This window comes from Marmota marmota, unplaced genomic scaffold (genome assembly GCF_001458135.2).
Source record: "Marmota marmota marmota unplaced genomic scaffold, marMar, whole genome shotgun sequence".
NCBI lineage: Eukaryota > Metazoa > Chordata > Mammalia > Rodentia > Sciuridae > Marmota > Marmota marmota.
In genome coordinates, this window is record NW_025999982.1 from 30,930,830 (window position 1) to 30,943,318 (window position 12,489).

At 33.7% G+C, this 12,489-nt stretch overlaps 1 protein-coding gene across 3 annotated transcripts in view; it reads left to right on the top strand.

Annotated features, from left to right (window-relative positions):
• The window catches only part of Adgrb3 (adhesion G protein-coupled receptor B3), a 673,514-nt gene that overhangs the window by 286,532 nt on the left and 374,493 nt on the right, over window positions 1-12,489 (top strand). For all 3 annotated transcript variants that reach the window (XM_015487894.2, XM_015487895.2, XM_048805610.1), the window contains 2 exons: window positions 7,167-7,331; window positions 7,892-8,056. In XM_015487894.2, coding sequence (XP_015343380.1) covers window positions 7,167-7,331; window positions 7,892-8,056 — 330 coding nt within the window. The remainder of the gene's footprint in view (window positions 1-7,166; window positions 7,332-7,891; window positions 8,057-12,489) is intronic.

A 12,489-nucleotide genomic window follows, 5' to 3' on the forward strand; every position in this document is an offset into this window, starting at 1 on the left:
CTCTCTCTCTCTTTAAAAAAAAAAAGAAAACACGAATGTTGTGAAAATACTTTGTGTACAATAAGTAACTTGAAAACTTGTGCACTGTATATATAATATGAAATTAATTGCATTCTGACATAGCATGTAACAAACTAGAATAAATAAATAATTTAATTAAAAAAGAAATTTTGGAAAAAATAGTTCAGATAAACTCAAAATATTATATAATTTTAGAGTTCTACAGCCATGATCATACACTCAAATAGATCTCTCTGGTTTGTACTAGAGAACAGTACTTACCTATGGGCTTGTGTTTGCCTTGGGCTGAACAGTATCATACTGGCTGTCCTATATATTTGAGAAGTTGCCAGGCTCCCCGCTAGACGGAATGTGTTGGGTTGTAGTTTCCAAGTACATTTGCATACTCCTATAAACCTTGAGAGAGGAAGAATCATCCAAGGGTAAGTCCTCAGGAGCATGCTTTGATCCAAATATCTCTATTATCTAAAGCAAGAGATTTCAGTCTCTTGCTGGCCTAAAAATTCTATCCTCAGCCTTTATAAGAGGATGACCTTCCAGTTGTACCTCGGCAGGGAGCCCTTCTGGTGAAGACTGTCAGTGGGAAGATGCTAAACATTTGCTTGACCTTCATTCAAAGGTCCACAGTTGTCGGGTAGTGAGGATGTTATAATTTCCAACTCAAATACTACCTCATTAACCTGTTCTTTAATTAATTTGGATCTTATCTTCTTAACTTTCTAGTTTGCTGTATGTCAATTTATATTTGTTTTCTTTCATTTTAGATTTTTATCATTATCCTGGTAATCTTTTAATTCTTAGCTGATAAGATTTTTTAAAAAATTATTTGTAACCTTAGCTTAGTTCATTTTGCTACTCAGTCTATTAATTGTTTTTGTTTTCCCTTACTTGCCAGTGGTCCCGCCCCACCCACAAGCCTTTTGAACCTTACCCTGGTCACTTCCTTACATATTCATGTTTGTTTTCTAGGAATGATATTTGCATTTTGATATTTTCTCCTTTATAATTTATTTTAAAATAGCAAGGGAAAAAAAACAGATTTTTTTATTCAGCATATGTTCAGAGCAAAAAGCCTTGTGGTCTGATGGTTTTTCCGGATCCCAGGATAACTCCTAATTCAGTGCAGGTTTGAACTCTCCAAATTTGTTTTATCTAAATCAGAATGCTTCAAAGACAGGAACCAGGATTCTTCTCCTTGCATCTCTTCCATATATTTGCCTTAATCAGTCAGCAGTATTTAACTTCGAAAAATTGCTGAAATGATAGTTTTATTATCCAAAATATGCATGATGCGATGGATAGACACACAACCTATTTTGTGGTTTTTATTATCTGAGATATTCTATTTTTTCACCAGTTATTGATCAAGATGTGAAAATAGACTGAAAAAAGCAACATTTTTTTTTAAATTGCCATAGAATTTAGTTTGGGCCTTGTCCACAGAAATAGTTTTTTCTTCCAGGTGAACACAATTGCAGCTCCATATATATATGGCAGGAGCAAGTCCAAACAACAATGTAAACATCAAAAGCCTAACAATTTGTGTTTGCAGTTTTAACTCTTCCAGGTCCAGAAAATCTGGTGCATTGTCATATTGCTAAAATGAAACACTAACTGTCTCATGTGACATTGGTGCATAAGGAAACACATTATATAATGGCATGACAGTCTGATCTCTCAGCATTCTCCCTGCTTCAAAACACAGCCTTATTTTTCTCTGTTCTTAGTCACCTTTGCAGATCAGCTTATAAAGCAATAGGCATTTGGAGCTTTTAAACTGAAAAAGAAAAAAAAATAGAAATCCAACTTCAAGTGCTTGTGATGGAAATGAAGAGAAACCAAACAGGCTATGAAAATGTTGATTGTGACCTGGCTGAATATTATGGAAGAAATTATGTTCTCAAATGCAGTGTTTACCAAATGGTGTTCCATAGGGAGTAGGAGAGATGAGGGGTTACATTTCAAATAAATTTGGGAAGCACTGTTAGTTTTGAAATATGTAGCACATTGTTGTTATCTATACTCTTCCTACTGTGCAATGGCACCCAAGCACTTCTTACTCTGACTGATCCTAGAAGGGGTTGATCAACCTTTTCCCATTCCTCCTTCCCTTCTCCTCTTCCCAGTCTCCACTAACCACCCTTCTACTCTCAACTTCTACAGGATTAGCTTTTTTAGATTCCACAAATAATATCGAGTGATACTTGTCTTACTGTGCCTGTATATTGATCTCTATTTTCATTCATGTTGTCACAAATAACAAGATTTTATTCTTTTGGGGGGTAGAATGGTATTTCATTGTGTATATGTGCCACATTTTCTTTATCCATTTATCAATTGATGGATACCTCAATTGTTTCCATTCCTTGACTATTATGCATAGGTCTATAATAAACATGGCTATACGAATTTTTCCTTAACATACTGAATTTCTTTTCCTTGGACATGTACCCAGCAGTGAGATTGCTGGATCATATGGTAGTTCAATTTTAAAATTTTTGAGGAATCTCCATATTCTTTTCCATGGTAGCTGCACTAATTTACATTCCCACCAACAGTGATCAAGTAGTCTCATTTCTCCACACTCCTGCCAGCATTTAGTGTTTTTGTTTTTGTTTTGTTTTTGCAGTGTTGACCATTGAACCCAGAGCCTTGTACATGGTAGACAAATGCTTTACTTCTGAGTTAATCTACCAGTGCTATCTCAAATCATTTTAATAATGGACATTCATACTAAGTTGAGGTGATTTTTCATTGTGGTTTTGATTTGTGTTTTCAAGATGATTAATGATGTTGAACAATTTTTGTGTGTGTGTAAGGACCTTTTTGGCTATTTCTACCTTTTCTCTGAAGAAATGTCTACTTAGGACTATTGTCCATTTTAAAATAAGTTTTGTTGTTGTTGTTGTTGTTATTGTTTGGCTATTAAGTTTTTGGAGTTTCTTATAGATGCTGGATATTAACCTTTTGTATAGTTCTCAATTATTTTCTTCTGTTCTATAAGTTGTCTCTTCACCCTGATGATAATCTCCTTTGTTGTGCCAAAAGTTTTTAGTTTATTATAATCCCGTTTGTCACTTTTTGCTATTGGCATTTTATTTTTAATACCCTGTCCATTTTGTTGTGCTAAAGCATTTTCCCTGTTTTCTTCCAGTAGTTTCATCATTTCAGGTTTTACATTTAATTTGTCGTACAAGTTGATTTTTGTGACTGGTGAGAGATAAGGGGTCTACATTCATCCTTCTCCCTGTGGATATCCAATTTTTGCCTCTGTCCTTCATTCTGTGCATGTGATGTTTTGTGCTTATTGATTTGCATCTCTCAGATCAATCTCACTTGAGCCCATTAAGTAATCTTTTTAATGGGCTGTTGGGTTTGGTTTGCTGGCATTTTTGAGAATTTTTGTTTCTATGTTCATCTTTTTTTGTTGTTTCCTTGTCTTGTTTTGGTTTCAGGTTTTTCTAGCTTCATAAAATGTGTTTAGAAGAATTCCTTCCTCTTCAATTCTTTGGAAAAAAAATTAAGAATTGGGAGTTATTCTCTAACTGTTTAGTATAACTCAGCAATGCAGTCCAGTCTTATTTGAAGGGAATTTTTTTGTTATTTTTGTGTTCAGGTTGTCTATTCCTTTATGACTCAACCTTGATAAGGTATATGCATGCAGGAATTTGTCCATTTCTTCTGGGTATCAAATTTGTTGGTGTATAGTTGTTCATAGTAATTTCTAATGATCCTTTGTATTTTTGTGCTGTTATAATGTTTATTGTAATGTCTACATTTTCTTCTCTGATTTTATTACTTTGAACCTTCTTTCTCATTTTCTTTGTTTAGCCAACTGTTTATATATTCCATTTATCTTTTCAAAGAACTGTCTGTTTTATACCTCTTTTGTAATTTTATCTGTTTCTGCACATATATGTATTATTTCTTTTCTTTTACCAATTTTGTATTGGGTTTGTTCTTATTTTTCTAGTTCCTTGATATACACTAACAGGTGGTTTACTTGAGTTTGGTTTTCCTTTTTTTTTTCTTTTCTTTTTTTTTTTTTTTTTTTTTTTTNACACATTAAAGGAACACATATTGGACTTTTACATTACATTTCATATTGGGTTTTCTCCCCTTGTTTGTTTGTTTTTTTTTTTCTATGTCCAAAAAGATACTTTGTCAATTCAGTTCACTCATAGTAGTGCAGCTAATATTCAATAAAAGACCTTTCAGTTCTCAGTGTAAAATAAAAGAGCAAAAGAGTCCACTTGATACATCTTTGATGTCATTGTTATTTCTTTCCTGAAACTGACTTCATGAACAAAACCATTCACATCTTGGATGCATTTTTTTTAAAAATTTTATGATAGTGTTTAACTTCAAATGTCCCTCGAATTTCTAATATTAACTCAATTTTGAACATAAGCCAAAATATAGAATATGTCCACTGTCAGAAAGGACTGAGCAACTAATATTGTAAATACATGAACATAAAGTCTTTAAATTGCTTTTTAAATTTTCACTCTTTTACTAATGATGAGTCAAAGTCACCCTTCAGAAGAAGCCTGATGAGGACAACATTTCAAAAACAGATGTCTCACTCTTTCTAATCTCTTTTTAGTAAGGTCTTTTCTCATTCCTCAAGGAATAATAATTCCCTACCAACTTCTCTTCTCTCCAATGTCTACATTTTATTTGCACATTCCTGACTCCACATCTTCATATATATAAAGACATATCCTCCTTTCTTTGCTTGTGTGTAACTATTCATATTAAAACATACTTAAAAATCACTTCAAATCTGAATATTTAAGGACAGCACACATTTCTTTCTTATAGTAACTTAGATTAGGATGGCATCACCAAATTCATCTCTGTTCATTTTGCTTTCTCTAAAATGTGCATACTTGTGCATTCTTTTGCCAAACAGATTGTAAGGAACAAGATATAAGTCTTATTTTTATAAACCCTTCTCAGATTGCTTAGAATAGTAAGGGTTCATAATGCAAGCTCAATAAGTGTTATCTTTGAAAAGCCAAATTCTGAAATGAAAAATGCACTCATCTTTAAAGCCAAAATAGAAGGTAAGTGGATAATTTATAATGTCGTATTGATTCACTAAAATTGTGTCTTTTGTCCTGCAAATGTACTACATAGCCAATAAGATTATATCAGATACTTTTAATAAAGTGAGATGCTAAAATTACATGAATGGGATGATCAAATTGGAGTTTTGTAATTTTTAATCTCACAAAGGATTTATTAAGTATAGCAACATGTAAGGCTTGGAATTAGGTTGAAAGTACTTACTCATATTCTGCCAGACTTTCTCATTTGTTTGGATCTTCACAACAACATTGGCTTCTCTCAAAACTTTGGATTTATGGTGAATTCTCTTTCACTTACAATCAAATTGACTAAGAACCATGGAATGATAGGGGAAAAAGTAGTCACATGTGAGTGCATTATAACATGTAAGCTAATTAAGTTATTTTAACCTGGTAAATATTTTTTGTTGACTCCTTTTTCTCTTTTATTTTGTGGCATTTGCCTTTGTCAGTGCTGTCTCCTTTCTCTAAATTATTCAAATCTCACTATTCTAAGCTTAATATAATTACTCCCTAAACAGATGTGATCCATCCTGTGAAAGCCTAAATCCTTCATGTGCCTGTTAAGATGTTTTTGCCTTTGACCTTTAATTTGTTTATGTACATGCATAGTGTATTAAATTATAAGATTTTTGAGGTTGGGATTTATTTGCTTTTCTTCCTCTTTCCCTCATTAACACCTATCACAGTGACTAATAAGACTAGTCAAGTTTAACAGTCCATATTAGATCCTAAGGATCAGATACAGATATCTGAAAATGACTTGGATGCTTTCTTTGCTTTTGCTTCCAAGGCCAGTCCTTCAGGTATTCCTCTCACCTCTCCTCCCCAGCAGCTTTCTGATTTCCTCCAAACATTTCTTCATTACTGCCTCAGACCCTCCCTTATTTCTCGGGTAACTTTTTCTCCACGCTGCACTAGATCAATGCCATCCTTCAAGGGCTTCTTATTAATCTGATTATAACAGCCAAAACTCATAACACAGCTGACAAAAGCCCTGCAGAATTTGGCCTCTGCTCTTTTACCATTGTCCTCTGCCATCTCTCTTTACCTGGCTCTCTAGATTCTGTTCACTATGGCCTCATTCCAATTCCTGCAAGTGCCCATATTTCTGCTGCCTCAGACACTTGTGTACCCTTTTGTAGAGAAACCATGTCCTAAGTATTTTCTCAGTGTTCTTCAGGGCTTGCCTGAAACCTCAGTTTGTCAAGGAAAACTTCCTAGTCTTTCTCTCATAGTGCTCTAAATCAAACTTTGCAACACACTATTATCAGTGATTTATTTAGTAGACAATTAATGGTTTATTTTTAAGAGATCCCTCTCTAAAATATGAGCTCTTGATGCATTGGTTAGTATTTATTGATTTTTCACCTTTGGTACTCTAAGTTGGGGCTCAAGACCTTGTATTTTTGAATGATCAATAGCTTTGAAGAAATAAGTAAATCAAAAGAGATACTAGTGCCAGTAAGTGGTTGGAGCTGGAGAATATTATACTAAGCAAAATAAGCCACTCCCCAAAAACCCAAGGCCAAATCTTTTCTCTGATATAAAGATGCTAATTCACAATAAGGGGAGGGTGGGTGGAAAGAATACAGTTACTTTAGGTACAGGGGAGTAAAGGGAGGGGAGGGGATATGGAGGTAAGAAGGATAGTAGAAAGAATCAGACATTATTACCTTATGTGCATATATGACTGCATGACCAATGTGATTATACAACATGTAAAATCAGAAAAATGAAAAATTATACTCCATTTATGTATGATATATCAAAGTGCATACATGTATTCTAGTGTCATGTATAATTAATTAGAGCAATTTTTTAAAATTTTTAAAAAGAGATACTGGGGATACATAAAAGAAAGTATAAGTGAAAAAGTAATAATAGTTTTGGAGGTAATAGTAAAATCTTATGTTAGTGTGACCTTCCATTGCATTCTCTGAGAATTCACTGGTGGGGATTCGTTGTTAAGGTTAGTTTTACTGTGTGCTTTCTGTACAGACTTCCCAATAGGGAGATCTCCTCACGATGTTTCTCTTTCTGCTTTGATAGTTGATGGACAGTGGCAGGAGTGGAGTTCATGGAGCCAGTGCTCAGTGACATGCTCAAATGGGACCCAGCAGAGAAGCCGGCAGTGCACTGCAGCTGCTCATGGGGGCTCTGAATGCAGAGGACCATGGGCAGAAAGCAGAGAGTGCTATAACCCTGAGTGTACAGGTAAGTAAGTCCTGCATCTAATGAATGCCTGCCATTCATAAAACCTGGCAGAACCAGGCTGGGGCTATAGCTTGGTGTTAGAATGTTTGCCTAGCATAGGTGAGGCCCCAAGCGTAATCCACATCACCATGAAAAATAAAATAAATAAGTGAATAAAATAAAACCTGACAGAGCCATGCCAGACAATCATGGAATAATAAGATATTTTTATATTCGTAATAAATGAAGCCAGTATATCAGAGTTTATTCTACTAAATACCATGTTAGTAAAGTGACATATTCAGGAGACTGAATACCAAGTAAGTTAACAAAGTTTAGCACTGAACTGACACTTTTACAAGTAAGTGTGTCTAACTCGTCAGACACAAAAGTCAGACACACTAATATAACCATTTGCTAATTACAATGAACTTTATTTGGCCAGTAAGTCAAATATTTGACTAGTTTATTCATGGTGGAGATTAATAAAAATTCAAGGGGTTGTAATGTTCTGAGATATACAGATTCCTAAATCAGTGTGTGGTAGAGCACTGTCATTGACCATGACACATTTCTTTTAGCCAACGGTCAGTGGAATCAGTGGGGCCATTGGAGTGGATGTTCTAAATCCTGTGATGGAGGTTGGGAAAGAAGAATAAGGACTTGTCAGGGTGCAGCAATCACAGGACAGCAATGTGAAGGAACAGGCGAAGAAGTGAGACGATGCAGTGAACAGCGATGCCCTGGTAAGAATGAACAGAAATGATCCCAATGGAAACAGTTTGCAACCTGAAATTTACAAAAGATTAAAAATAATGCCATTAGTCAAGGACAGTACTTCCTCAGTTTAAAGATTGCTAATGATAACCCGGCAATTTACGTTTTCTCTATTATATGGGAAATCCCTCCAGAGGTGTCATAGAATAGTTTTATTGGTTTTAAATGATTTGTTGAAAAATGACATTGAAAAATATGGTTATAAAAATATGGAAGACCATGATTTAAATTAGCTTATAACTTTTCTACCATTTTCTGAAATGTTTGTTTACTGATAACACAAAGCAAGTTGCCTTATATTATATATACCAGAAATACAAAGATATGTTAAATAGTTCAGTGAGAAGCTAAAGAGATGATGTTGAAATTCAGACATTTTATGTTCTATTGCTGATTAACCTCACTTTGATGGACGCCATTGAACATCTCTGTTCCTACCCCTTTCACCAATTTCCACTGTACAAAGAAATTCCTATGAGAGAAATATTCTAAAATGAAAGCATAAAGTCTAAATTACCAGTGAAAGAGTTGAAGTGCTACTACATTAGAATATTTTTCCATATAAGCACAGAAAAGGATGAAAGTCAGAACTTTTCCAGATTATAAAGCATATGTTTTTAAAGATTACATAAAGAAAGATTTCTGCCAGGCGTAGTGGTGCATGTCTATAATCCCAGTGGCTTAGGAGTCTAAGGCAGGAGGATTGCAAGTTCAAAGCAGCCTCAGCAGTTTAAGGAGACCCTGTCTCAAAATTAAAGATAAAAAGTGCTGGGGTCGTGGCTCAGTGGTTGAGTGCTTCTGGGTTAAATCCTCAGTGCCACCTTGCAAAAAAAAAAAAAAGAGAGAGAGAGAGAGAGAGAAAGAGAGAGAGAGATTTCTTCCAAATCACATGTTCATTCAATAAAATATTATTGGCATATTGAAAACTCAATAAATATAATTTATAGGATGATGTCATCAGCAAAATTATTATAAGCACACTTAAAATGTGATATGATGAAATTTTAAAATTTGACAGTGCTTCACAGTGAGGTATACAGGAAAAGGCTGAACTTAGAGAATCTGAATCTCTTGTTCTATTGGTAGCCAGTCCCTGTGGGGAAGCTGTCTCTCTCTCCTGCTATACAGACGCTGAAAATATAGTGAGCACAACTAGTTGCAGATCTCTTCAGTTCAGAAACCTATGAATTTCTGTCTCTATCGAACATGACTGCATCTGTTTATAAAAACCACAGTACTCTCAGAGATATCTAGGAGTCAAAACTTTTCTTTTCTTCATAATTAGACTTCTAAACATTTCTCACAGTTCAACACCAAGAATACTAACTGGAACTAAACTTTAAGAGCAGCAATTTGTCAGTAGGTTTTCTTTGGGATTAAGATCAGTGTTGTTGTTTTTTTAATTCTAAAGCCTTATGAATTCAGAATGATAAGAAGTAAACAGCATGCAGCATTTTGATGTGAAGGATACCTACACAGTTTAGCACTGTGAAATGACTCCTGTGCTGCCTGGAAATAAAGAAGCATTAAACAAAAACATTAAGTTCACCTAGGGACAAATTTCATTAGACAATAAAGCGTGATTAAACAAGACTCTTGTAGTATTTGAAGTTACCTTAACCAGTCTTAGCATACTATAGTTCTTAACAGGTCTTTTAAAACTGTCTTTCATCTGTATATATCTAGGTAAGATGGTTCTGGTGCAATCGAATTTACCAAGATTGCCACCTGCTGTTTGGAAAACATTTTACAAATAAGTTTATAAGAAAAATACTGTACTGTATTGCCTCAGTTTATTTGTTGGCTTTTGTGATTTAAGGCAAGTTGAAAAATTATCACATAGAATTAAAAATACCTTTTATATTACACCATACATTTTGGAGTATTATTAACATTTTAATTTTACTCTTTTGGATAATATATGAAAGGAGCAACAAATTATTTACAAGTATGAAGTTACGTAATTAAAATGAATTCTTGAATCAGGTAAATAATTAACAAATTACTGCTTCACGGGGACAAATATATATTTATATATGCACACATATACACACACATGCAGGTATATACACTAGGCCTTTGAATACATCCTGATCTGATACTTTTATATAAACACAAATTACATTGTCTCTCAAAAGCTTTATATGACTACTAACGTCAAAAATGCATTTCACTATAGAGAATATAAAATGTTTTATCAAAATAGTTTGCTTATATTTATCTAACTTTTTTCATGTGCAGTAATATTATTTTATTAAGACAACAGTATTTCTAAGTTTTCTACAGTAGACTTGATCTATAAATGAGATCCTAATCTTCCTTGATTTCTTCTATGGTCACTGTATCATTTTTGTAAGTAGGACCTTAATATTCTCAATTCCAATCATTTTATAGGTGCACATTTGCACATAGACAATATTAACGGAGAAAACTTTCAAATTACCAAAACATTTACTAAGGCATTTTTCCTCTTTTCATCAATAACAAAGCCTCAACAAATGTTCCTTTTAGAACAATAATTTTTTTCTACTATTATCATTGTGAATATTTCTTCAGATACCTGGGCAAAACTGCTATTTATTTTTATGCTTCACTTAATCTGAAAGCAAAACAAATTGATCAAGTGTGCAAGGAGACCCTCTGTAGTCAGGAAGGAGATATAATACTTTTACATCTTTGTCTAGATAAGCAGTGAAAATAATAATTAATCATCTGGACTTAATTAGAAGCTGCTGTAATGTCTACTAAAGGTAGACAATAAAAATATTTGCACATCAGTGTTAGGACTTTTCTTTAAGGGTAAATGGATAACCTAAAGATTTTTACAAATATCATAACCAAGAATAAGATTTTTCTTTTGTCATCATAAGAAATTGTAGGGATGGAAATTTTATTTTTATAAATACTAGTAGTTGGGAAATAGAATAACTACAGGGAAGATAATTAAGGGTTTCAACTTTTAAATTGGTCAAATTTGCCAAATAATAATCTTATTTACCTCACTGTCATTGTATACCCTCAGACTCTGAAGAGTAAAATAGTAGTATGGTAGTAGTTTTCCCTGTTTTTTTTTTGTTGTTGTTGTTGTTGTTGTTATATTTTTCATTTCTTTTTCTAATAATTTCCTGGATACTATTATTTAGAAAGCAAATATTATAGCTGGTTTAGCCTCTGTTAACTTTTTGGTTCCTTGGGGACATTCTTAGTCACTTTCTCAGGGGAAGAGCTCACTATTTCTACAACTCTATTTCCAGGTTCCATTACTCTTTTAGTCATTAATTACTGAGTAGGAATCTACCATTTACAGGAAGATATTACACTTAAATATATAAATAAAACCTCCTTCTTGGAATGACAGTTGCGTAACTTGCAGGCTGAGTGTGCTCAGAAAAACTTGTGAAGCAAATTAGCCCATATCATAAGTGTACATAGAAATAGCACCTTGGGTCACAGATGCAGCAATTTTGGGGATATCTCTGAATATTCATAACAAAGGAGGACAGTAATGTTGGTAGCACAAAACCTTTCTAGAACATTGGTATTCATTTGTATTAGAATTTGGCATCCTGTAATATAATGTATGTAATCTCCCCCAACACACCCAATCCCCCACTTTGTAGAAATGTCATTCTGGGATTGACCATTCCTTATCTCTGTAAAGTTGCTTTGCAACAGTACAATTTCTCCTCCAAATACCAAAAGAAACTTCATTTAATTTCTGAATAATTTTCTTTGAACTTCAGTAGGAGGAATCACAAAACTCGCTCACTTTATGCCCCCTTGTTTTTCTTTTATTGCCCACTCTCATTTTCCAAAGCTACGCTTTTTGAACTTTAGTATACTTAAACATCACCCTGAAAAGTTGTTGAAACGCAGACTCCTAAGATGGACTTCCACAGACTCTGATTCAGCAGGTCTGGGTGAATTTGAGAATTTGCATTTTTAATAAAATGTCAAGTATTTTTGAGGATGCTGGTCTGCTTATCATCCTTTGGGGTGCAATGATCTGTTATAGTAAAAAAAATAGTAGTAGTAGTAATAATAATAATAATAATGTGAAAACTAACAGAGAAATGAAATGCAATCCTCCATCTCACCTCTCTTGGTTAGAGATTGCAAAGTTCTATTTTACTCATGCTTCTATTTTATTCATTCTTACTCAACAAGATTGCAAAGTTCTATTTTATTCATGCTTCTTCAGAAATGATGAGGGATTTTTTATGTAATCTGTTGATAATGAAAATACAAACAATCCATTTTAAGTTTTTCCAGCTAACTCATTTCAACCAAAATAAGATCTCTTCACAGCAGTCCTATAAAGAAAAGTAGGACAGTTAATTAGTTGTGTGGGTAAAGATGGTTTAGTCCTTATCCAACTTTCAGTTCTCCAGTCCTCATTTTT